The sequence below is a fragment of the Chiloscyllium punctatum genome, chromosome 40, assembly GCF_047496795.1.
Source record: "Chiloscyllium punctatum isolate Juve2018m chromosome 40, sChiPun1.3, whole genome shotgun sequence".
NCBI lineage: Eukaryota > Metazoa > Chordata > Chondrichthyes > Orectolobiformes > Hemiscylliidae > Chiloscyllium > Chiloscyllium punctatum.
The window spans coordinates 67,533,270-67,561,170 of NC_092778.1; the positions used below are offsets into that span (position 1 = coordinate 67,533,270).

Consider the following 27,901-nt stretch of genomic DNA (forward strand, 5'->3'; position numbering starts at 1 on the left):
AGTTAAGAGCTACAGTATAACAGTCAGACTATACCTTGTTAATGTGCAAAGGGCAGAGATTATGACACTAGCAAGACTCAAGGATCCCTCATCGCCATTTTCAAGAAGAAAAACCTTTATGCAGCGCTCAATTTCCTTTAATTGTTCTTCGCAAACCGGGAGGGTGACAGATTCCTGCTTCAGACGTTCAACCTGTCTGATTAATCGACTGTTAACATCTGCAGCAAAATGCTGGAGTGTCATCTCGGTAGCAGTTATGAACTGGCAAACTGTTGGAGGTTGCTGAGGGGCATACTGTATCTCATACCTAGGAAACAAACACGTTAATGTTGCATATATTAAAGATGTGGTCCCATTGACCTCTATTACATACAATAATACTGTACTTTACTGGCTCACATGCAGAGGCTTACACTACATTTGCTTCAAATCAAATTCTATTTCTTCTGGAGGTTTGTAATTGAGCCAATCGTTCCCATCAGCAACTAGTTGGCAAGTACGTTTATGCCTCGTGCACCCAAGCACATTCAAGAACAACTTTATTCACAATCCTGAACAAACCAGAGTGGCTGCACATGAGCTCAGCTTGCCAGGTACTGTTACCTTTCGGCATCTTCCAATGACCAGTCCTCCCTACGGCATGGTGGCTCTGTGGACCTGGGTTCGATTCCAGCCTCAGGCGACTGTCTGCAGAGGTTGTACATTCTCCCAGTGTCTGCGGAGGTTTCCTCTGGGGGCTCTGGTTTCCTCCCACAATCTAAAGATGTGGTCAGGTGAACTGGCCCTGCTAAATTGCCCATGCTGTTAAGTGCATTAGTCAGGGGTAAAATAGAGTAGGGGAATGGGTCTGGATGGTTTATTCTTTGGAGGGTCGGTGTCGACTTGTTGGGTGAAATGGCCTGTTTCCATACCGTACGGAATCTAATCTCCCAGGTGCCTATGAACTTGAATATTAGGATTTTATAAACACATCTCTCTGTCTCCACCTAACCTTCTTAAATATTATGTAAGAGATCACCAGACAATGAAAAGAAATGGGCACCATGCTTACTTTCTTCATTAACTTAGATGACAAAATCAAGATCCCGCTTAAATCCAGATTATCTAATGCAGCAAAGCCAATTGTATTCACATTGACTGGACAGGATTGTTGAATTTACAAGGAAGCTCAGTTCAATCTCCAATTAACTTGTGCCCACAATTCGCATAAAACTCACTTTCTGTACAGTTCCTGGCAGTGTTCCACTGTCATATCACAAATTAGTTCTTCCATCCATGTTTTCCACTGTTCCATCCTGTGTTTCTGGAAAACAGCCTTTGGATACTGCAGAGCCACAGCAGCGTAGCTGTGCAGTTGTTCCAGGCAGCCACGTAAGATAGTACGACGTTGTTGCAGCAGTGCGCCAACCTCTCCTTCCAACTGTTCACACTGGCTGATCAGGTGGGCCTGGCCTGCATTCTGCAGGAAGGTTGTGGCTGGTACATAGCTTGGAGCACCTGTGTGAAAATAAACAAGGAAAACGTTCAAACCAGAAAGACATTCACTTTAGCATATTGTACATTAACATATGAATTCAAAGCAAAAGGCCACTTGGCCTCTTAGTGAATGGCAGAGCAAGCCTAAGTTTATGGCTGGTGCAATTAATCCACATTTCTGACTATGCCTGATAAAATTTCTCCCTTCCTTAGTGAGAATCTATCAACGTCAATCTTAAATATACCTTTTTTGGGGAAAGAGTCCAAATGTGTGGGAGAAAATTCTCATTAGTGAGCACTTATTTAGAAAGTGATCCCGCATTCAAAATTCTCCCACAAAACAAAATATTCTTCAGAGATTCCCCCATTCAGCCCCTTCAGGATTTTAAATATTTCAATTAAGTAACCTGTAAATTCCAGCAGCTGAAAGCTTAGTCTGACCAACCCTTCCTCAGCAGACAACCCACCCTTTTCAGGTATTCCTCACTAAGGAAGCTTTTAAACAAATATGAAAATAATTTCTAATCTGCTCGTTTGCCTTTCATTTAAGACCAACTTGTAATGCTGACTAAATATAATAGTCAAATGTCTGTTCACACCATACATTGTCAGGGAAACTGATTTAGATCGGTGTTGAAACAAACTTGAAGTGCCCCAATTTACACACATGCAACATATCAGCTAACGACATACAAAATCCCACATGATTGCTGGTAGGATTACTGCAATATTAATTTTGTCATCAACACCAAACTCAGCAAAAACTGATTGAAGAACATTTCAGATTTACCCTTTTCCTTATATGAAAATAGAAGGCCTGTGAAAGATATTGTTTAAAATCACACTAATTGAATTAATTCTGGGCATTCTATAGGATACTAAACTTCAGTCTGACAATACAAGGTAGCTTACACTTGAAATCTACATGTCCTAGTGGTTGAGCTTTGCTAGTGAATAGTCATTACCTAGCTCCAGTGGAGTGCTGATATCCTGAAGCAGACTTGCAAGCTGTGTCGCTTCCAGATTTGCAAAGGCAGCCTGATATTGTGCAATCCACTGTTCAAAGTCATTCAACTTCACTTGAATAGCATCCTGTACAGCCAGTTGTTGAGATTGCAGCTGGGTATGTTCTGAATACCTAAATACAAGACCAACGAACAGTTATAATATGGATAATGTTACTCCTTTTGCAGGTACAAGAACGTTCCACTGGATGGAGCCTCAACTCCCACCTGGGAATACCAAGTCCCAGAACAAAACATTAGTATTTACCTTCAAATTGTTTTGCTTCATTTCCATCAGGTTTAATCATTTATATCCAACACATTGCACAAGCAACAGAAAATAAAATGAAAAATTCAGAGGACATTTTTGTTTCCAGTTTGTTCATGGGATGTAGTTATTGGTGTAAAGGCCAATGTTTTTGTCCATCATCAATTGATTTTGAGAATGTACAGTCTACAGCATTAATTATTAAGTGTGTGGCTTAGTTAGTTATTTTGCTTATTCATTCACAGGAAATAACCATTGCTGGCCAGGCCAGGGTTTATTGCTCTTCCCGTATTGTCCTGAGAGTAGTTAAGAATCAACCACATTGCAGAGAGTCAGGAGTCACAAAGACCAGACCAGGTAAGGATGGCATTTTCTTTCCCTAAAAGATATTAGTGAACTAGGTACACTGACAATTGACAACAGACTCATGGTCATCGTTAAGACTCTTGACTTTTTCATTGAATTTAAACTCCATCTACTGCGGCAGGATTCAAACCTGGGTCCCGAGAAAATTACCTGGGTTTCTGGACTAACAATACAGCAATAATACCACAAGGCTGTCACTTCCCCTAAAGTGCACATTTCTGTGGGGCTGAAGTAATGTTTAGGTCAGATAGGCAAGGACGTCAAGGTTTCCTTCTGGAAAGGAAATTAATGAACCAGAGGTGGTAGCTTCATAGTCACCACTGCAGAGGCTTGCTGTTTACCCCAGATTTATTTAATAAATTGAATTTGAAATCTCTAGCTGTCATGATAGGACCTGAAGTCATGACTCTGCATCGTTGACCCAAGACACTGGATTACTAATCCAATAACATAACCGTTCTGATACTGGACACCTATTGAGTTATAGCATAAAAAAAATGTTGAACATCAGTGTATTTTTAAAACTGAGCTCAGCTATGCAGCCTATGTAGAATGGGCAGCAACTTACTCAGTATAATACCTGAAGTATTTCACAGACAGACATCCATATGTTGAATTAGTCTTTCAGATTTACAAGGATTTTATTGTAAATCTATAGTTTAGCATAAATACCTGCAGCATAGACAAACATATGCCATGACGAGGATATGCCATGACCTAACTCACTAGCCACGCTACCTTATATAAAACACATTTTGGAATTGAGCCAGACTTCTCTGACCACTCAGGCTCATGACAGCCCATAAACTGACAGCCACTCACCAGGACAAAAAGACCAGCATGTGTAAGACTAACGTAATTTACAAGATTCCATGCAAAGACTGCATGAAGCATTGTATAGGGCAAACAGGCAGACAACTAACAATCCGCACCTACCAACACCAACTAGCCACTAAATGTCACAACCAGCTGTTCCAAGGAGCCACACATCGCAATGACAAGGACCACAAATTCGACTGGGACAACACAGCAATCATAGGACAAGCTAAAAAGAGGACAGCATGAGAATTTCTCGAAGCATGGCACTCAATCCATGGACAATCAACAAACACGTTGCCCTAGACCCAATACATCGGCCACTACAATGAACAACTGGAACTGGCAACTGGAAGCAGCAGAAACGGAACCAAATAATTTCCAGAAGAGACAGTACAGCAGCGCTTCACAGGAGGTTCTAAAGCACTGAAAATGTCACCTGACAGGAGATTAAATGTCTGCAAATCAACTTCCCACCTCGGCAAACATACCCACAACCACGACACACACCCATTCCCCTCTTTCCTTTCTGGATTGTTTTCCCCTGGATTGTCCAGAGGCCAAACCCCCACTGGGGAAGAACCCAGCTCCTCTTTAATATATTTTCTGATCAACCTGTTCAGAAATATTACGACCAGGGGGCAGGCCTCTTGACCCAGAGGCAGGAACACTATTACTGCACTAGAGAATGGATTCTTTTACATGACCAGCTCAAACTTTCTGAAGAGAAGCTTTGAAGTAAAGAAAGCATTTTCCAATTTTACATGGTTTGTAATTACATGGGAAGACTATGAGAAATATTTTCCTCAGATTCTAAAGTTGTGTTTCAGTAAGAGCTCACTTTTTATTGTTCTTACCCAGAAAGGCTATCAAGATGATAATTTTTAATTTTTGGAACATAATTTGGCTTACTCAAGCATTAAGCAAATTTTAGAAAGTCAGATTTGAGTGATGTACCTTGTTATCAGCAGCTTTGAGTTATCCTTAATAGTGACTATAATCAGTTTAGTATCTTTCAGCCAATTTTCAGCATATTTGCTGATCAGTGAAAATGTTTTAAAATTTAGTATGTTAGTTGTAAACAATTTGGCAACATTACAGAAACATATGTAAATGTAATGTGCACACTGCAGACGCAGTTTAGATTTTATACAGATTGTATTCAGGAAAATTCAGAACATCAAATCAAACCAAAAAGATCCTTTAATTGAGAGAATTGGCCAAGTAATTATCCATATTGTTTTGAAAAGAGGCGTACCTTTGCTCCAATGTGAGCGCGGGGTGATCAGAAACATCAGCAGCACCTTCCAGAAATTCGATTTCCTCTAGCAATTTACCCTGCAGTTTCTCCACCTTTGTTAACTGCTCCTGGAGACTGAGATAATCCTCCAGACTTGTATCAAGTTTAGGAATGACTGCCAGCATATCATCTCGGTTCTTAAACCAGGTCACCTTAATGTAATGGATGAGGGGGAGAAGTAAAAGATTAAGAAAATGAAACAGTTTACGGTTAAAGACACAAATAAATTCAAGCAGTTGCCCACTTTTGAATTTAATTTTTAACTATTTGAAATCCATGACTTTGACCATCCAAGATTGCAAAAGCTTTTAGCTTCATGAGCATGGTTCCTCCTCAAAGTTGAGACAGGACAGCATTAAAGCAAATTTGCAGCCTTTTCCTACTTCTGTATTAACTACCTCAGCAATAACAGATGCTCTTCAGTTGACTATTAAACATTTAGATATGGAAATGTATTGCAGTTAAGGTTCAGGTTCAGTCTCTGCCATTTTCTTTTACCTTTTATCCATCCTTTACACTGTCAAATAATTGCCACAGTATCTATGTGCAAATAATTCAGTCTGAATTCACTCCAGCTGTGTTATGAAGTGAACTTCCTTGGCTTCCCATTTACTGCAGAATTAGGAAGTTGTGGAACAGCCAGGTCGGGATAATCAGCCCTACAACCTTCCAGCTTTCTCAAGGCCATCTCACACATAATTACAAAAACGGTCCTTTTTTGTGGTTCAGATCCTCAACCAAGACTAAAGAACAAAGAAAATTTACAGCATAGGAACAGGCCCTTCGGCCCTCCAAGCCTAAGCCAATCCAAACCTCTTGTCTAAACCTGCCGCCCAATTTCTTAGCATCTGTATCCCTCTGCTCCCCATTGACTCATCCATCTGTCCAGACGCATCTTAAATGAATCTACCCTGCCTGCCTCTACCACCTCTGCTGGCAACACATTCCAGGCACCCACCACCCTCTGTGTGAAGTACTTGTTGCGTGTATCCCTCTTAAACCTTTCACCTCTTACCTTGAAAGCATGACCTCTCATTAGTGAATCCTTCACACTTCATGATTTTGTAAACCTCAATCAAGTCCCCTCTCAATCTCCTTTTTTCTAATTAAAACAATCCTAACCTACTCAACCTCTCTTCATAGCTAGCACCTTCCATACCAGGCAACATCCTCCTAAACCTTCTCGGCACCCTCTCCAAAACGTCCACATCCTTTTGGTAATGTGGCGACCAGAACTGTACACCGTATTCTAAATGCGGCCAAACCATCATGTACAATTTTAACATGACCTGCTAACTCTTATACTCAATACCCCGTACAATGAAGGACAGCATACTATCTGCCTTCTTGACCACACTATCCACCTATGCAGCAACCTTCAGGGTAGAATGACCTGCACTCTCAGACCTCTCTGCTCATCAACTTTTCCCAAGGTTCTTCCGTTTACTATATAGTTCACTAGAATCAGACTTCCCAAAATGCATCACCTCATTTGTCTGGATTGAATTCCAACTGCCACTGTTCCGTCCAACTCTCCAGTCTATCTATATTCTCCTGTATTCTCTGACAGTACCTTATGCTTTCTGCTACTCCACCAATCCTCATATCATAGAACATAGAACATAGAACAATACAGCGCAGTACAGGCCCTTCGGCCCTCGATGTTGCGCCGATCAAAGCCCACCTAACCTACACTAACCCACTATCCTCCATATACCTATCCAATGCCCGCTTAAATACCCATAAAGAGGGAGAGTCCACTACTGCTACTGGCAGGGCATTCCATGATCTTACGACTCGCTGAGTGAAGAACCTACCCCTAACATCAGTCCTATATCTACCCCCCCTTAATTTAAAGCTATGCCCCCTTGTAATAGCTGACTCCATACGTGGAAAAAGGTTCTCACTGTCAACCCTATCTAACCCCCTAATCATCTTGTACACCTCTATCAAATCACCCCTAAACCTTCTTTTCTCCAAAGAAAACAACCCCAAGTGCCTCAGCCTTTCCTCATAGGATCTTCCTACCATACCAGGCAACATCCTGGTAAACTTCCTCTGCACCCGTTCCAGTGCCTCCACATCCTTCCTATAGTATGGCGACCAAAACTGCACACAATATTCCAGATGCGGCCGCACCAGAGTCTTATACAACTGCAGCATGACCTCAGGACTCCGGAACTCAATTCCTCTACCAATAAAAGCCAGTACGCCATATGCCTTCTTCACTGCACTATTTACCTGGGTGGCAACTTTCAGAGATCTGTGTACATGGACACCAAGATCCCTCTGCTCTTCCACACTACCAAGTATCCGACCATTAGCCCAGTAATCCATCTTTTTATTACTCTTACCAAAGTGAATCACTTCACACTTAGCTACAGTGAACTCCATTTGCCACCTTTCTGCCCAGCTCTGCAGCTTCTCTATATCCCGCTGTAACCTGCCATATCCTTCCTCACTGTCTACAACTCCTCCGACTTTCGTATCATCCGCAAACTTGCTCACCCAACCTTCTAACCCTTCCTCCAGGTCATTTATAAAAATGACAAACAGCAATGGTCCCAAAACAGATCCTTGCGGAACACCACTAGTGACAGCACTCCAAGATGAACCTTTGCCATCAACTACTACCCTCTGTCTTCTTCCAGAGAGCCAATTCCTAATCCAAACCTCCAACTCACCCTCAATGCCATATCTCTGTATTTTCTGCAGTAGCCTACCATGGGGGACCTTATCAAACGCCTTACTAAAATCCATATATACCACATCTACCGCTTTCCCCTCATCTACCTCCTTCGTCACCTTCTCAAAGAATTCAATAAGGTTTGTGAGGCACGACCTGCCCTTCACAAAACCATGCTGACTATCCTTGATCACATCATTCTTATCCAGATGTGCATAAATCCTATCCCTTACAATTCTCTCTAAGACTTTGCCCACAACAGAAGTGAGACTCACTGGCCTATAGTTACTAGGATTATCCCTACTCCCCTTCTTGAACAAGGGAACCACGTTTGCTAGCCTCCAGTCCTCTGGCACTGCTCCTGTAGACAAAGAGGACACAAAAATCAAGGCCAATGGCTCTGCAATCTCCTCCCTTGCTTCCCAGAGAATCCTAGGATAAATGCAATCAGGCCCAGGGGACTTCTGGCCCAGGGCCCAGAAATCCCTCATCTGCAAACTTGCTGATCATACCAACAGTGCCCTCTTCCAGATCATTTATGTATATCACAAACAACAGTGGCCCCAACACTGACCCCTGTGGAACACCATTGGTCACCTTTCTCCATTTCAAAAAATTCTCTTCAACTACTTCTGTCTCCTGGTGTTCAACCAGTTCTTTATCCACCTAGCTAGAACACCCTGCACACCATGTGACTTCTCTTTCTCTATTAGTTTACCATGGAGAACCTTATCAAACACCTTATTAAAAGTCCATCTTTATGACATCTACAGCCCTTCCTTCATCTATCAACTTGGTCACTTCCTCAAAGAACTCCTCGTTGGTAAGGCACTATCTCCCCTCCACAAAACCACGTTGCCCATCACTGATAAGCCCATTCTTCTCCAAATATAAATTGATTTTATCCCTCCGTATCTTTTCCAGCAACTTTCCCACCACTGACGTCAGGCTCACTGGTCTGTAGTTACCCGGAATATCCCTACTACCCTTCTTATACAGGGCAATGTGAGCAACCCTCCAGTCCTCTGGCACCTCACCTCTGTTTAAGGATGCCACAAATATATCTGTCAGGGCCCCAGCTATTTCCTCTCTAGCCTCCCTCAGCAACCTGGGATAGATCCCATCCAGTCCTAGGGATTTGTCCACCATAACTTCTAGCCTACTCAACACATCTTCCCTTATGAAAACGTGATCCAGACAAAGCAAACTTCTATCTCTAATCTCAACATTCATCATGCCCCTCTCCTCAGTGAACACTGATGCAAAGTACTCATTCAGAATCTCACCCATTCTCTCGGGTTCAACACACAGCCTTCCTTCATTATCCTTTCTCTAGTTACCCGCTTGCTTCTTATAAAAGAATAAAATGCTTTCGGATTCTCCTGAAATCTACTCTCTAAAACTATTTCAAGACCTCTCTTGATTTCCTCATTTAAGACTGGTCCTACTCTCCCGATATTCCTCCAGGGCCCATTCTGTTCTTAGCTGCCTGGACCTTATGTACGCTTCCCTTTGCCTCTTGGCTAGTCATACTATTTGTCCTGTCATCCACCTTCCTATCTCTTGTTTTCAAAGGGACATGCCTATCCTGCACTATCTTCAACCTATCATTGAAAGTCTCCCATATCTCAAATGTGGACTTCCCTTCAAATAGCTGTGTCTAATCCACATTTCCCAGCTCCTGCCTAATTTTGATATAATTGGCCTTGGTCCAGTTTAGTACTCTTCCCTTAGGACCACTCTCATCTTTGTCTATGAGTATTCTAAAACTTACAGAACTGTGGTCACTGTTCCCAAAGAAATCCCTCACTGCAACATCTACCACCTGTCCTGGCTCGTTCCCCAGTACCAGGTCCAATATGGCCCTTACCCTCATCGGACTACTGACATACTGCTCCTGGACACTTCTTACAAATTCTGTCCCATCCAGACCTCTGACACTAAGTGCATCCCAGTCAATGTTGGTGAAATTAAAATCTGCCAACACCACTACTCTGTTGCCTCTACATCTTTCCATAATGTGTTTACCTATTTGTTCTTCTACCTCATGCTCACTGTTGGGAGGCCTGTAATATGGCCCCAACAATGTAACTGCACCCTTATTTCTTAGCTCCACCCATAATCCCCCACTGCTCAAGCCCTCCAATAGTGTCTTCCTTTAGCACAGCTGTGATATCATCCCTGACTAGCAATGCAACTCCTTCCCCCACCCCCGCCCTTTTATTTCCCTCCTCGTCCTGTCTGAAGCGTCTATATCCCGGAACATTTAGTTGCCAATCATGCCCTTCCTTCAAAGCTGGGAATACTGCATTAAATTCATTGGTATAATTAGACTGGATTCCCTAGTGTGGAAACAGGCCACTTGGCCCAACAAGTCCACACTGACCCTCCAAAGAGTAACTCATTTCCCTATATTTATCCCTGACTAATGCATCTAACACTAGGGGCAATTGCCCATAGCCAATTCACCTGACCTGCACATCTTTGGATTGTGGGAGGAAACTGGAGCACCCGGAGGAAACCCACGCAGACACAGGGAGAATACGCAAACTCCACATAGAGATGGGAATCGAACCCGGGTCTCTGGCGCTGTGAAGCAGCAGTGCTAACTACTGGGCCACCATGCTACCTGAATTCAATGATTAATATATCCCTACTCCAGATGCAGGTCTAGATGTGTTGGCCTTTCTTATTACTCAACATCTGACAGCTATAAGAAATCCTGGCAAATTAACAGGACTAAGCCATATTGAGTCTCTGCATTTTCTTTTCTGGTCAGGCAAATGGATGCCTCCTGAATGTAAGTACTGGGTCATTTGAACAGTATATCTCATGTCTAATCATGAAAACATCTGAAATAAAATTATTAATTCAATAATAATTTCCTCATTTTGAGCTCAAGATATATTTGATGTGGAATATTTACTGTTCGTACCTTAATTTCAGCAACCCTGGAAGAGAAAAGGCTGCGGGTAATGTCTCGCTCCATCTCCCTCTTGCTTTGTTTGTTTTCTGCTTGTTGACCACCTCCACCATATACAGCACCAGCAAATCCAATTTCACCACCTGCAGTCCAATCCACCAACGGATCGTATACAAAAGCTTCCAGCAAGGTCAAGAGGGTCTCTCGACCACGGCGCATTATTTGGACTACCTGAAGGGGAACAAACAACAGAAAAGTGAAAAACAGCACCTGCAACTAGTTTATTTTGTGGCAAGATCAATTTATAAATGTGTGCATGTATAATGCTATAGGACCCGAATTTTCAGCTAACCTGCTCGCAAGAAAGTCTGAACAATCCTTCGACTCCAGTCATACCAAGCGCTGTTTCAATGTTTTGAGTCATTCTGAATGGAACCTTCTCAGGAACTCTCAGGCTTTTGCCTAAAGGTAGTTAAAGCAAAACAATCACACCCTTATGCCCAAAGATGAAGTAATAATAAGCGTTACAGAAAATTATTCAGTTTACCTTTTTCAAAGCAAACATTGTAGTCAATGTGTACCACTTCTCCAGTTGTCATGTCAATTAGTACATTATCCAAGTGTCTGTCACCAAGTCCAATTATATAGCCCACCATAGACATAACTGCAGTTGATCTTGCATATGACTGCAAATAAAACAGTATTACATCATTACCAGAAATGAGAAAGTTATGCTCTTAGGGTAAACTCAATTTCCACAATGGATTTAGTACAACAAGAGGCTTTTCAGACAAAATTCAACACTAAGCCACATTAAAATTAGATCACATAACCATACAGCTTGGTCAGAAGTGAAGGTTTTAAAGAAGCACCTTACAAGAGAGGGGAGTCAAGATGCAGAGGGGTTTTTGGAAGGGAATTCTTGAGCCCGAGGTAGCTCAAGATCAAATAGTCAATTCCTATACCTTAGTTTAGCATTTTAGTGAAACAAAATTAGACAACTTTTTAAAAATTTCTGTATAAGAATGAGAAAATCATGGAATCACTACAGTATGGAAGCAGGCCATTGAGAGCCCATCAAGCCCACACTGACGTCTGAATAGCACCCCCTATTCCTGTTACCCTGCATTTCCCATGGCCAACCCACCTAGCCTACACACCCTTAGACACTGAGTAATGTAGCATGGCCAGTCTGCCTAATGTGCACATCCCTAGACTGTGGGAGGAAACCCAGGGGGAATGGGCAAACTCAACACAGGGTGGAACTGAACTTGGGTGAGAGAAGCAGAGTTAACCACTGAGCCACCATGCCAACTTTAAATTGATAAGGAGGTAATTGGTCATTTATCTCTCTTTAGATGTTGGCAAGGGATTGGGTTCAGATGACATTCATTCAGGATATTCAAAGTATCAAGCATGAAAATTAGAGTTCCAAACAATAATCTTTCAACATTCCCTAGACTTGGGAGGTGCTGAAGAACTGGAGAATTGCAAACATTATACTCTTGTTCACAGAAGAGTGATAGAATAAACCCAATAATTACAGACTTGTTAGTTTAGCTTTGATACTTGTGAACCTTCGAGAAACAAATGATTGTTTTGAGAACAGTCACATGGAGAAACGCCTGTTAACTGAGAGGAACCAGCATGGATCTCCTGAGAGATGTTTAACTAACTTGGAGGGTTTTTTTTGTTGGGTTAACAGAGGGGATGCTCAGGGAATGCTGTTGATATGAAGAAAGTGGACCAGAACACATTTTACAACACTGCACATTATTCTTGTGAGCTACATTACTGCACACAGTAGCAGCAACATGGATACAAGATTGGCTGCTATAGGAAAGATGTTGTTAACTTGAAAGGGTGCAGAAAAGATTTACAAGGACGTGACAGGTTTGGATGGTTTGTGCGATAGGGAGAAGCTGAATAGGCTGGGGCTATTTTCCCAGGAGTGTCAGAGGCTGAAGGGTGACCTTCTGAAGGTTTATAAAATCATGATGGGCATGGTTAGGGTAAAAAGACAAGTTCTTTTTCCCAAGGTAGGGGAATTCAAGACTATAAGACCATAAGACATAGGAGTGGAAGTAAGGTCATTCGGCCCATCGAGTCCACTCCGCCATTCAATCATGGCTGATGGGCACTTCAACTCTACTTACCCACATTCTCCCCGTAGCCCTTAATTCCTTGTGACAACAAGAATCTATCAATCTCTGCCTTGAAGACATTTAGCGTCCCGGCCTCCACTGCACTCTGCAGCAATGAATTCCACAGGCCCACCACTCTCTGGCTGAAGAAATGTCTCCGCATTTCTGTTCTGAATTTACCCCCTCTAATTCTAAGGCTGTGTCCACGGGTCCTAGTCTCCTCACCTAACGGAAACAATTTCCTAGCATCCACCCTTTCCAAGCCATGTATTATTTTGTACGTCTCTATTAAGTCTCCCCTTAATCTTCTAAACTCCAATGAATACAATCCCAAGATCCTCAGCCGTTCCTCATGTGTTAGGCCTACCATTCCAGGGATCATCCGTGTGAATCTCCGCTGGACATGCTCCAGTGCCAGTATGTCCTTCCTGAGGTGTGGGGACCAAAACTGGACACAGTACTCCAAATGGGGCCTAACCAGAGCTTTATAAAGTATATGAACAGGAAGAGTTTAGAGGGATATGGGCCAAATGCTGGCAAACAGGACTTGATTAATCTAGGATATCTGATCAGTGTGGCCAAATATCAGCTTAAGGTGAAGAGAGAAGAATTTAAGAGAAACCTAAGGAGCAACCTTTTCTCACAGAGGGTGGTGCATTCATGGAATGAGCTGCCAGAGGAAGTGTTAGAGGCTGGTACAATTACAACATTTAAAAGACATCTGGATGGGTATATGAACAGAAAGAGTTTAGAGGGATATGGGCCAAATGCTGGCAAACAGGACTTGATTAATCTAGAATATCTGATCAGTGTGGCCAAATTGGACTAAAGGGACTTTTGCCGCACTGTATAACTGACTGTATGACAGGATTGAGTTTTTCAAGCACAGGGAAGGTTTGTATTGGAGTTCCCCAAAGTCAGTTGCAACATTTGTTTTCCCTCACGTATATGAATTATCTAAACTTTGGAGAGGAGGGTACAATCTCAGAATGTGCAGATGAAACAAAACGTGGAAGCACTGCACAAAAGGAGGATAGTATAGAACATCAGAAGGGCAAGTTGGTGGAATCGGCAGATCAGTGACAGATGAACTTCAGTGCAGAGAAACGTGAAGTAATTCATTCTGACATGAAGAACATGGAGTCAATATAAAGAGTATAACTCAAAGGGGTGCATACGTGCATTTGTTTTTAAAGGTGGCAGGACAGGTTGACAGAGCAGTTACTGAAGTATACATTGATCTAGCCTTTATTACAAGGCAAGGAAGTTTTGGTGAACTTATACAAGGCATTGGTTAAGCCTCAGCTAGAGCAGTGTTCAGTTCTGGGCACCATACTTTAGGGAGGATTTGGAGGCAGTGGAAAGAGTATAGAAAGGTGTGACAATGGTTCCAAGGATGAGGGAGGGCCCTGATCCAAAACGCTGACGCTGTCTGACCTGCTGTGCTTTTCCAACTCCACATTTTATCAACCCCAAAGGTGAGGAATTTCAGTTAAGAAAACTTTTAAAAGGAACAGTACACTGAGGCCCATCTACATGTTCATATATGTGTTAAGCACCCCCAAGGCAATATTCAAAACACAGGAAGGTCGCAGAGTATCATACCAAATATTTACTTCTCAACCATCCCAAATCAAATCAGATTGCCAGAAGGTGCAAAAGGTGTGATACAATTGTAAGCTCCTTTCTTCCTAGTTGATCCTCACTAAATAAACAGGAGAAGAAAATCATGGAAAACTGAGTATTATCCATTTAAAGAGTCAGCCAAATTGTGAAATTTCGAGAATGGCATCAAAATCACAAGATGAGAAATTGCTGATTATAAATACTGAGGAAATTTGGTGACTTTTACTACAACAATTTAACTGAAACACAAAATGTTTTCCAAGCGTAGAGGTCTAAGCCATTTGCACAAGCCGAGCTCAGGACCAGGCCGTTCATCAGAAACTGATTTTCAATTATTGTTTGTTTTTGATGAAATAGTTCTGTAGTCAATCCAAGGGCACCAATTGCTTTACCTTTTTCATAGCTGTTATTGGACAAATCAGATCCCAGGAAGAAACCTGCCTTAAACCACAAGTTTTATTGTTCTCTTTACTGTACAGTTCAATTATCTGAAATTCACTCATGGAATGTGGGTATTATTGGTTGGGCCAGTGTTTAATACTCGTCCCTAATTGCTCTGAGAGCAATTAAGAGTCAACCACATTACTGTGGGTCTGGAGTCACACTTAGGGCAGACCAGATAAGGACAACAGGTTTCCTTCCCTAAAGAACATTAGTGAACTAGATAGGTTTTTCCAACAATTGGCAATGGTTTTATAGTCATTATTAGATTCTTAATTCCAGATTATATTTGGATTAAAATCCTCCCTCCCCCATCTGCCACAGTGGGATTCGAACCCTGGTCCCAGAACATCAGAGTTTCAGATTAATAACCTAGTGATAACAGCACAATGCCACCGTCTCCCTTCAAGATGCTGTCAGTGTACCTTTTAACAAAAGAACATAAAAGTTTGTTACACAAAATAAAAATACAAGATATATTACACCACCCAAGAACTAGTGGAACAATCTCATTAAAAGTATCAGAAAGGGCAGCACGGTGGCTCAGTGGTTAGCACTGCTGCCTCACAGTGCCAGGGACCCAGGTTCAAATCCAGCCTCGGGCACCTGTCCGTGTGGAGTTAAAACTTCACCCAGTGTCTGTGCGGGTTTCCTCCCACAATCCAAAGATATGCAGGTTAGGTGAATTGGCCAAGCTAAACTGCCCAGAGAGTTCAGGGTTGTGTAGGTTAGGTGCATTAGTCAGGGGCAAGTATAAGACAATAGGATCGGGGAACGGGTCTGGGTGGGTTACTCTTTGGAGGGTCAGTGTGGCCTTGTTTCTACACTGTGGGGATTCTATGAACAGAAAGAAAGATTTATCCCTTTTATCTCAACAAGACTCAGACATCCAAACCTCAGTGAAGAGTCATCTTCAAACTCTTGGAACTGCTGTAAAATGGTTTCCTTTTAGCACAGTCCAAGGGGAGATATTTCCAAAAGTATGACTGTCAGGATACTGGATACTGCATTGAATGACAGTGACCCAAATTTAAACTTATTTTGTAACACCAAAATGGCTGAATACAAACTTGGGAATAAATTAACTTCAGTAATTATACCAAATTATCATAAATGTACCAAATGTGCTGGTCTCTGAAGACGAAGCAAATCAGGCATAAGACTATTAGATCACTGATATTGATACAACTTACTCAATATTCAAATATACATAGAATATTGATTTCTTGCACATGAAATTGTATTCAAATGCTAAATGAGTCGGTGTTGCTGCATTTTATTTATCATTGCCCAAATGTTTCTCATACAGGAAACGCTTAGATGTAGGTAAAGAGTTCAGAGTTGTTGCCTTTTAGCTCATTTTAAGACTTTTCTCATACCTGTGTAACGCTCCACCATTCATCTGGAGTGGTACATGAACACCACAGCTCCTTGGCAAGTAGATTCGGAGGTGTGGACTCCATTAGTTCTTCTAAGACTGAACTCATTACACTCAAAGGCCAATCACGTCGTGAGACATCAAGAGTAAGACCCACTGATTTTAAAGCTGGTCCAATTTTGCTGTAATACAATTCACTGGGTCGGGGCACCAGTGCAGGGTTTTGAGTTGCCTGGTAAGAATCCTGGTTCTGAAACAAGAAACAAACCATTCTGGAAAACTGAACAGGGAGAAAGTGAGAACTGCAGATGCTGGAGAAGAGAGTAGAGTGTGGTGCTGGAGAAGCATAGCAGGTCAGACAGCATCCGAGAAGCAGAAGAATCAACATTTCCAGCATAAGCCCTTCATCAGGAATGGCTTATGCCCGAAACATTAATTCCCCTGCTCCTCTGATGCTTCCCGATTTGCTGCGCTTTTCCAGCGCCACACTCTCAACTCTGGAAAACTGAACAGTTAAAACTTTACATTGACATAAACTTTTAGAGAAAGCAAATGCATAACTCTGGTGGCACAAACTCAAGGAATCAATTTTGAATCCCATTCTACTCAGCAAGAAAAGCTTTGAACAAAGTTAAAATTCAACAAGGTTATCACCCGGCTCCAACCCAATCCCTTCTCAGCCATTTTAATATTTACTACTCCACATCAGGACATGTATGAGATTCCTGAAAAACCAGCATGGGCCATATTGACATTCTAAAATCAACAGCATCCATGATGTAATGCAAAAGTAATTAAAGATGGAAGGAGAATACTAAAACATCAGCTAGCCAGCAGCAAGCTTCAGGACTGGAGTCATCAACTAGTCAACAAGATGTACTCCTGTTAAACTGCTGGGGAGCTGGAAGGGTAAGAAGCATTCACCTCCTTTCTCTTATCAGGGGTGGGTTTCCAGCAAGACCCTGGACACGTTCTAAACCCCACTTTCCACTGACCCTCAGGCATCACCCTTATGCTCATTGGTTGCAGCTTCCTAATGAAAAATATTTAGTTGGTCAGGTAGTCAGTTTGATGGGATATCAGACAGAGCTTGCAAACAGTTCCTGTAGATGCCAGTGCAAAAGGTGACCTTTGAAGCCTTTAAAATCCCTCTAGACATGGATTAACTTATGCACCAATATAAAATCACATTGGTACAGGAGGCTGCCATTTTGAAATGTCACTGGCCTGTGATGCAAAGGGTAAGCATGTCTTAACTCCCAGACAGCTTTGAAACACAGCCCCTATCACCTGCTTGTGCAGGTAAGAGATTTTGATAAACAAAATATGGATTAATGGAGTGGATAATGAAGGCTAGCCATTAATGTGTGTACATCTGATTGTGTTTGAAGAAGCTTAGACTTACATGGGAAATAAACAAATATTATTTGATGCTGTAGAAATGGGGTTAGCTTATATGATGAGTAAACTTCTATGGTTTTAAACGAGGCTTCTACTATCAAGATTGTCAGGAATCTCCACCACTCCAGTCTGGAAACCAGAATTAAATCTGAAAATACTAAACAGCTATAGCATACCTTCTGTGCTTGTAAAGTTGCGTCTCTTTGTTGCCAACGCTTGTACAGTCCAAACAGGGGAGTGGCACCATCCACCCACTGAATGAGCCCTGACCTTGTACCCAGTGGTGTTACAGAGTAATGCCTGGCATGGAAGCGAGGAGTCTCCTGGTGATTGATTTTTATAAACATGGTATTTACAATTGACAAAAACTGCATTATTCGTTCATCCAGATGCAAGTCTTCCAGCCCTGTGAACAGAAAGAAAGGGGAATAACCCAGTCACTTACATTAAACACTGGCAAAGTTGATAAGATAATTTTCATAAGAATACACACTACATAATGTTCAACTGTACCTCACTAAGGTTGGCCCTGCATAAAATTTGTAATTCAATTCCCAATTGTAAAGTCAGTGATATGATCTACATTGTCAAAGAAGTGGGAGCCGATGACTAGAAAGCACTTACTGCGAGAACGATTTTGAGAATATTTTGCCACCACTCACGTCTTTCAAAAAGAAGCTACTGTTGTCAAGGAACAAGGGGAGTGTCGTCTCCTTCACCAGGTTTGTTTATAAATCCATTAGAACCAGCTATCATGGAGCTAACACTCCTATAGCTAATTCTGTTCATTCACAATTGAAAAGTGAACCAAGACAATGGTCCTCCTGGTTTTCATTTAATCTAATACAGTTAAAGAGAGAACGCTGAAGAGCACAACTAATAAAGATAACAGCCCTTTTAGTATTTGCTCATAACATTTTTACTGGAGGCTGTGATGTCTTCAGATAGTGTTTTTAAAATAGTGAATACAGACTTTATAATCTGAATGCCCTCCTCCTGCACGGTAACATTTTTGAGAAACAATTTGCTTTAAAACTATCCCATAAACTGATCAAACCATGAATTGGAAAGGAGTCAGGGTATTTCAGCAAAATGTGGAGGAGGGGGTGAGCGTGTGCATATGCGTGGGGAAGGTGCAGGGAAGGAGGAGATAGAGAATATGTTTAAAGTGTTTTAAGCAGCAAGAGAAAACAGTTTGCTGTTTTTCTCCCTAAATTCAATGAACTACTTGAGGTTGACAACAATGGATTTTTAATTAAGAAATACAGGAGTAGTTGAGATGAAAGCAGAGATGAGGGAAATACTAGCACTGAGATATTGTCACTGGACTTTTAATCCAGAAGCCTAGTCTAATGCTCTGGGGACATTCATTAAAATCCCAGCAGTTTCAGTGGACTGCTATTGATAAAACCTGGAATTAAAAGCTGATCTCAGACATGGTGATCACTAATGATCAATTGTACTTAAACAAAGACCCACATAGATCACCAGTCCTTAAGGGCAGTTATGGATACAAATCCTGACATTGCCAACAGTACCCCAATCCAATGAAAAAACTTAAAAAAACACATTTGATGGCAAGTCAATTAGTTATATGAGGCCACAGCGATAGAGCACTGCACCCAAGAATGACAGACAAGGATGGGTGACTGGAGTACAGTATAAACCCCCAATATAGATCGGATGGGTTGAATGGCTAATTTCTGTGCTGCATATTTAATTTATTAACTTTTCTGAACTTCTATACCACAGAAAATAGCTTAAATATTGGTCATTTCTTAAATTAAATTATGCATGCATTGTAACACTGGGACAGAACATCTGTCAAATCAGATGGTACAAAAAAAGTGAATTATATTTGCTCCTTCATTTGGATGCTACCAGTGAGTAATAATTAATAGGGACCAGCAACATCAAGAATCAAAGTTAAATATTAGTATAAAATGTGGACAGCTATTCTCATTTTACCTTTAAACAGATATGGGTAGTTTTTTCCATCAGAGCCCAAGAACATCAATTTCTTTGGTTTGGTTTTGGTGGGAAGGATTGTGATGGTATTACCAACACTCTGAATTGTGACTGCATCCCTGGCTGAGATTTCACCTGGCAAAGCAATTTCAGTATTGGACATTGCAGCCATTCGTGGACTGATCTCCTCCAGGTGCAGCAGGTAGCTGGTACGCTTCTGAGCTCTCTGCTGTAAGTTCAGCATTATCTGCAAAGTATTAACGTTCACATTTGATATTTTACATGTCTCAAGGTTTTTCTTCTAATTTACTTTAAAAACTAAGAAAATTCAAATCCTTGCTTTATACTAGCGACAACACCTTCCGCTTAGAGTCATAGAGATGTACAGCACAGAAACAGATACTTTGGTTCAACTCTTTCATGTCGACCAGATATCCTAAATAAATCTTTTCTCATTTGCCAGCACTTGGCCATACCCCTCTAAACTCTTTCTATTCATGTACCCATCCAGATGACTTTTAAATGTTGAAATTGTACCAGCCTCCACCACTTCCTTTGGCAGCTCATTCTGTACACGCACTATCCTTTGCATGAAAAAGTTGCCCCTTTGGTCCCTTTTAAATCTTCCCCCTCTCATCTTAAACCTATGCCCGCTAGTTTTGGATTCCCCACCCTGGAGAAAAAGACTTTGGCTATTTACCCTATCCATAACCCTCGATTTTATAAACCTCTGTAAGGTCACCACTCAGCCACCAAAGCTCCAGGGAAAATAGCCCCAGCCTATTCAGCCTTTCCTTATAGCTCAAACCTTCCAGTCCAGCAACAGCCTTGTAAATCTTTTCTGAACCCTTTTAAGTTTCACAACATCCTTCCAAAGCAGGGAGACAGAATTGAACGCAATATTCCAACAGTGGCCTAACCAATTGTCCTATACAGCCACAACATGGCCTCCCAATACCTATTCTAAATGATCTGACCAATAAAGGAAAGCATACCAAACGCCTTCTTCACTATCCTATCTACCTGCGACTCTGCTTTCAAGGAGCTATGAACCTGCACTCCAAAGGTCTCTTTGTTCAGCAACACTCCCCAGGACTTTACCATTAAGTGTATAAGTCCTGCCCTGATCTGCCTTTCCAAAATACAGCACCTCATTCCATTAATTAAACTCCATCTGCCATTCCTCAGCCCTATGGCCCCTCTGATCAAGATCCCACTATACTCGGAGGGAACCTTCTTCACTGTTCACTCCACCCCCAATTTTGGTGTCATCTGCAAACTTACTAACTATACCTCCTATGTTCACATCCACATCATTTTATGTAATGACAAAAAAAGCAGTGGACCAAACTTAAGGCACACCCTGGTCACAGGCATCCAATCTGAAAAGTAAATTTCCTCCACCATCTTCTGTCTTCTACTTTTGAGTCAGTTCTGTATCCAAACAGCTAGTTATCCCTAAATCCCATGTAATCTAAACTTGCTAAACAGTCTACCACTAGGGACCTTGTCAAATGCTTTAGTGAAGTTGATATAGATCACATCCACCACTCTGCCCTCATTAATCCTCTTTGTTACTTCTTCAAGAAACTCAATCAAGTTTGAGAGACATGATTTCCCACTCAGAAAGCCATGATGACTATCCTTAATCAGTCTTTGTCTTTCCAAATAACATAAATCCTGTCCTTCAGGATTCCTGCCAACAATTTTCCCACACCACCACTTGCGTTTACATTTGACATAGTAAGCCAGCCAAAGTTGTGAACAGCAAGTTACTTAGTGAAACCATCCAAAGAGATAAAGTCAAATAATCAATAGTTGAATCAAAGCGATTGGTTATCTTAAAATAAAGAATGAAGAATAAAAGCACAAATATTTCAGTAAGGAACTCAAGAGCTCAGAGCTAAGGCAGCTGAAGCACTACATTTGGATGGAGAAGTAATATTAAAGAACATACAAGGAGACGAGAACTGGAAAAGCACAAAGATGTTAAAGGCTTATAGAGATGGACAAAGTTACAGAAATAGGAAGGCATCAGGAGTCACCTGGAAATAAGGATGAGGATTTTAAAAATGAGATGCAACCATAGGTTAAACAATAATACATAAAATGCACGACCATCAACCCACCCCTAAAGGCTAGGCTTCCTAATTCTTTACTTCTGTAGCCTGTCCTGCCATGGCATGAAAATTACTATCTAGCCCTCAAGTAATACAACTTTGAAGCTAACTTTAGAATACTATACCTAGACAGAACACTGACAGCACATTCCATCCCATTGTACACACATTTCCTGAGAATAACTTCCACCAATTTAAAAACTGAATAAAACAGTCTTGCTCATGGTCTTGCGTGTGCAATCCTTTCTGCTTTTAATATCTTACCTGTTTAAATGGCAACCAACTGTTGCTAGGATTAGCAGGATTTGATGGGGTCTTCAGTTTTTCCAAAGCATTATTAATTGGTTCTCCGTAGGTGTCCTGAAACCATTTCTCATGAGGAGTTTCTGCCTGAGCTGAAGTAATGCTGCACACATGCTCCAGAGCAAATACCACTGGCTTCATCAAAGCTGTGTGCTTTTCCCTCATAATGGCTATTTTCTCTTCCCTATCAAAGAAGTTAAGACTGAAATGATTCAGCGTAAACAAAAGAGCTTTTATGCTGCAAAGCCCATCAAGTGCTCACCCAAAATCTTGGTTGAAAACAAAACAGTTTTAACAGTTTTACCTGCAAAGGTGACACAAAAGAATAGTCACATATAATTATCTAACAGGACTTTCAAAAATGTTCTCTGAACTCCAAGCACTTCATTTTCATGTATGCAAATAAAGCTGCACATTTTGGTTAACAAACAACTCAAATCAAATAAACTAGTTTTTTGATGCAAGGATAAGGGGAAAATGACAAGGATATGAAGCAGTTCTTGAACTGATTTATTATGTGCCTGGTTCACCCAATTAACAATTCCAGGAGATGGGGGGGGGGGGGGGGGGCGTGGGGGATGATGAAGATGGCCTAGCGGGACTATCACTGGACTGTTGATCCGGAGACCCAGGTCTTGTTCTGGGGACCTGGGTTTTAATCCTGCAATGGCAGATGGTGGAATTTGAATTTAATAAACATCTGGAATTAAGAGCCTAATGACACCTGCAACTCCACTACCAACTGTCAGGGGAATAAAAAAAAATCCATCTGGCTCACTAATGTTCTTTAGGGAAAGGATCTTACCTGATCTGGCCTATATGTGACTCCAGACCCACAGCAACGTGGTTGCTGTTTAATTGTCCTCTAGGCAATTAGGAATGAGTAATAATTGCTGACCTAGCCAGCAACAGCCTTACCCCTTGAATGAATAAACAAAATTAGGATAATCTACATCCTTCCAATAAGGGAAGTGTTTCATGATAGAAAAGCACAGATGGTCAGGCAGTACCCGAGGAGTGGGAGAATCTATGTTTCAGGCATAAGTCCTTCATCAAGAATATATATCCTTCAAATAAGATTGCTTTCAAAACTAAAGATGATAAATGATGGAATATATTCTCAGTATTAATTATCATAAATGATTCCCACCGGAAAGAAGTTTGACATATTATTGATGTAACTCAGACACAAAGAATACCAAATTGACCAAAGCAATACTTTAATAATGCAGTAACATGTTGTGGTTCTGTTCGCCGAGCTGGGAATTTGTGTTGCAAACGTTGCGTCCCCTGTCTAGGTGATATCCTCAGTGCTTGGGAGCCTCCTGTAAAGCGCTTCTGTGATCTTTCCTCCGGCATTTGTAGTGGTTTGTATCTGCCGCTTCCGGTTGTCAGTTCCAGCTGTCCGTTGCAGTGGTCGGTATATTGGGTCCAGGTCAATGTACTTATTGATTGAATCAGTGGATGAGTGCCATGCCTCTTGGAATTCCCTGGCTGTTCACTGTGCAGCCTGCAACACCAACTAGCCACGAAACGACACGACCAGTTATCCTTAGTAGCCACACACGCAGATGACAAGCAACATGAATTCGACTGGGACAACACTACCATTATAGGGCAAGCCAAACAGAGAACAGCCAGGGAATTCCTAGAGGCATGGCACTCATCCACAGATTCAAATCAATAAGCACATCGACCTGGACCCAATATACCGGCCACTGCAGCGGACAGCTGGAACTGACAACCAGAAGCGACAGATTCAAGCCACTACAAATGCCGGAGGAAAGATCACAGAAGCGCTTCACAGGAGGCTCCCAAGCACTGAGGATGTCACCTAGACAGGGGACAAAACATCTGCAACACAAATTCCCAGCTCGGGGAACAGAACCACAACAAGCACCCGAGCTACAAATCTTCTCCCAAACTTTGAATGCAGTAACATTTTGACACTTCCAATTCTATTTGCACTATGGTTGGCCCTATAAATGGCCGGAAAAGAAAAGGTTTGTGTTCTTAATACAACAAATTGTTTATCATGTGGAGATGTCAGTGTTGGACTCTGGACAATGTCAAAAACCAGAAGATACCAAGTTTCGTCCAACAGGATTATTTGAAATTGCAAGCTTTCAGAGCACTCCCTCAGGAACCATGCCTGAGGAAGCAGCAGAGCTCTGAAAGCTTGCAATTTCAAGTAAACCTAAAAATCACACAAAACCAGGTTATAGTCCAACAGGTTTAACTGGAAGCACACTTTCATAGCGCTGCTCCTTCATCAGACGGTTGTGGCAACCACCTGAAGAAGGAGCGGTGCTCCAAAAGCTAGTGCTTCCAATTAAATCTGTTGGGACTATAACCTGGTGTTGTGTGATTTTTAACTTTGTACATCCCAGTCCAACACCAGCATCTCCATATCAAGTAAACCTGTTGGACTATAACCAGGTATTTTTTTTATTTTTGAATAATTTATTCAAATTGTTTTGATGGTTCCATCTAGCTTTGAAACACTTACTTGCGAAGAGTATTGTTGTTTTGAACCCTCTTCACCTCATCCTCCAATTGCTGAATGCGTCGTAGCACATGCATGTGTTGTTGTTGAAGAACACCAAGCCAAAGCTCATCCCACAGTACAGTAATTCTCCGTAACTCTCCAACCAGCATCTGGACCTACAATACCAGCACATCGAGAAGGTAAAATAGATTAAATCTTCTTATCTAAGATCACCATAAATTCAAAAAAACATGGACTAAGTGAACACTCAATCTTCAGTCTGTAAGTTTATACGTCAGTCTTTTCACAAACTGCAGAAGTCACTTCAAATTAATCAAAAAAGGACTCCATTTTCAACTGGATCCAGGGTTGCAAGATTGTAAAAATATTAACCAAGTATTTTTGGATCTTTGACATTTACCAAGTACAGCCAGAATTAACAAATGTAAATCCACATGTGCAACCATATACTCAACCAATACCAAAATGTCAGCATTTCAGTTCGCACCCACTCACCTTAAGCAGCTGGCACCCAGATTTTAATTCTTGGACATTGATGGAGGAAGGCAAATAATTTATTTTCAAGCACAACTCAGTGGGAATAAATGAGCTATGAAAAAGCATTGCGATTAATGTTCAAAATTTGTTGAGTGGAAGTTATTAATTCAAAAGTTTGTCATACCCCCAACTTCAGAGATATGCTTGTGGGGAAAGAAGGTAAAATTATTAAATGCTGCTTCATAACTAATTACATAATCACTAACAACTACGGCTCTTCTACTAATTCACAAATAACTTTGGAGGAAGGAAGGTGGAGAATTTGAAATAAAATCCAAGTTCTGTATAAACTCAACAGGTCTAGAATTTTGAAGAGAAGTCATATTGAACTGAAAACATTAACTCTTTCCCTCTCCGCAGATGCTGCCAGAGCTGAGTTTCTCCAGCACTGCTTTTACTTCTATTCTCCACCATCTGAATACTTTATATTCTTTTTGTAGGTAAAGTTTTGAGATACAATATTGGACTAGTGGCATTTTCAGATTATGACACGTGCTAATATTTTTCAGAATACAATTGACAGGATCACTTGCTTCAGCAGTTGACATCTCTGTATAATGTAGCTCAGCTTTCTAGCTTCAGTCATTAGTATGAATTCATTTTAAAAATTCCATTGAATGTTGTCATCCTGATATCTGCGGGCGGCCATCAAAAAGTACTATATCTTCACTTTTGTTCTGAGTTCACCAAGTTCCTGATTTGGCAATATGGCCATGAGATGCAGGAGAGGCAGGCCATTCAGCCCATCCAGTCTACTCTGCCATTCAAAAGAAATCACAGCTTATCTGACAGCCCTCAACTCCACTTTCCAGCTTTATTCTCATAACCCTTGATTCCCTCATTGATGAAATTGTAAGATACATGAGCATGAAACTTTCAGAAAATCTCTGGAAGTGAACAGTCTAAACAAAAAAAACGTTAATTCCTACTGCAATTTAGTAATAAAATTCACAGTACCTGTAGGACCATGGTAGGATTTGCTGATGACAGTTTATCTACTATTGTGCTGTAGCAGTCCTGCATCATTGCTTGATCTTCATTAAAACAAGTTTTCTGTTCATCTTTGATACTGTCTTGAGATCCAGGAGGACTATTTTCTTCACACTCGCCTCCAGATAGAGCTTCAGCCTGGATATTACTCAGCAGGGTAGGAATTGCAGATGACAGTTTGGCTCCTGAAGAAATGTGACAAGATTTTTTTTAGATATGAAGGAACAAGGTTAACTGGAAAGAAATTGAACTGACATAAGACAGTAACCTCGATTAGCCATTAAAGAGCAGCTCTCTCAGCATATGCTCCAAGATTTGATACTAAGGGCTACTTAAAATTCATTTGGCACAATTGGAACAAGTTTTTTTTAAAAAAGTTATACAGCATGGAAACAAACTTCGGTTTAACTCATCCACGCTGATCAGATTTCCTGAATTAATACAGACCCATTTGCCATCATTTGGTCCATATCCCTCTCAACCCTTACTATTCATATAGCCATCCAGATGCCTTTTAAATGCTGTAAGTGTCCCAGCCTCCACCACTTCCTCTGGCAGCTCATTGCATACACACACCATCTTCTGCGTGAAAAATGTTGCCACTTTTAAATAGTTTTCCTCTCTAGTTTTAGACTCCCTACCCTGGGGGGAAAAATACTGGTGCTATTTACCCTATCCTCATGATCTTGTAAACCTCTAAGGTCACTCCTCAGCCTCTGATGCTTCAGGGAAAATAGCTCCATCCTAATCAGTCTCCCTTTCTAGCCAAACTCTCGAAGATCCTGGTAAATCTTTTCTTTCAAGTTGAACATCTTTCCTGTAATAGGGTTATCAGAACTGAATGCAGTGTTCCAAAAATGGCCTCATGTCCTCTACAGCCACAACACGACCTCCCAACTCCTATAGGGTAAAAACAATGACTGCAGATGCTGGAAACCAGATTCTGGATTAGTGGTGCTGGAAGAGCACAGCAGTTCAGGCAGCGAAATCAACATTTCAGGCAGCGAAATCAACATTTCAGGCAAAAGCCCTTCATCAGAAATAAGTGCAGTGAGTCTGAAGCGTGGAGAGATAAGCTAAGGGAGGGTGGGGGTGGGGAGAGAGTAGCATAGAGTAGTACCATAGAATGGTGAGTGGGGGAGGGGATGAAGGTAATAGGTCAGGGAGGAGAGGGTGGAATGGATAGGTGGAAAAGGAACTAGGCAGGTCGGACAAGTCATGGGGACAGTGCTGAGCTGGAAGTTTGAAACAAGGGTGAAGTGGGGGAAGGGGAAATGAGGAAGCTGTTGAAGTCCACATTGATGCCCTGGGGTTGAAGTGTTCCGAGGTGGAAGATGAGGCATACTTCCTCCAGGCATCTGGTGGTGAGGGAGCAAGGAGGCCCAGGACCTCCATGTCCTCAGCAGAGTGGGAGGGGGAGTTGAAATGTTGGACCACGGGGCGGTGTGGTTGATTGGTGGAGGTGTCCCGGAGATGTTCCCTAAAGCGCTCTGCTAGGAGGCGCCCAGTCTCCCCAATGTAGAGGAGACCGCATCGGGAGCAACGGATACAATAAATGATATTAGTGGATGTGCAGGTAAAACTTTGATGGATGTGGAAGGCTCCTTTAGGGCCTTGGATAGAGGTGAGGAAGGAGGTGTGGGCG

The 27,901-nt window shown here is 41.6% G+C and overlaps 1 protein-coding gene across 3 annotated transcripts in view; it reads right to left on the reverse strand.

The window, feature by feature from the left end:
* The window catches only part of smg1 (SMG1 nonsense mediated mRNA decay associated PI3K related kinase), a 173,947-nt gene that overhangs the window by 39,212 nt on the left and 106,834 nt on the right, over positions 1-27,901 (reverse strand). For all 3 annotated transcript variants that reach the window (XM_072560185.1, XM_072560184.1, XM_072560186.1), the window contains exons 37-49: positions 26,224-26,441; positions 24,730-24,884; positions 22,182-22,404; positions 19,798-20,044; positions 18,006-18,235; positions 16,430-16,678; positions 11,387-11,525; positions 11,192-11,301; positions 10,852-11,070; positions 5,189-5,382; positions 2,442-2,614; positions 1,218-1,497; positions 35-307 (exon numbers count right to left, since the gene is read on the reverse strand). In XM_072560185.1, the coding sequence (XP_072416286.1) occupies positions 35-307; positions 1,218-1,497; positions 2,442-2,614; positions 5,189-5,382; positions 10,852-11,070; positions 11,192-11,301; positions 11,387-11,525; positions 16,430-16,678; positions 18,006-18,235; positions 19,798-20,044; positions 22,182-22,404; positions 24,730-24,884; positions 26,224-26,441 (2,710 nt within the window). The remainder of the gene's footprint in view (positions 1-34; positions 308-1,217; positions 1,498-2,441; positions 2,615-5,188; positions 5,383-10,851; positions 11,071-11,191; positions 11,302-11,386; positions 11,526-16,429; positions 16,679-18,005; positions 18,236-19,797; positions 20,045-22,181; positions 22,405-24,729; positions 24,885-26,223; positions 26,442-27,901) is intronic.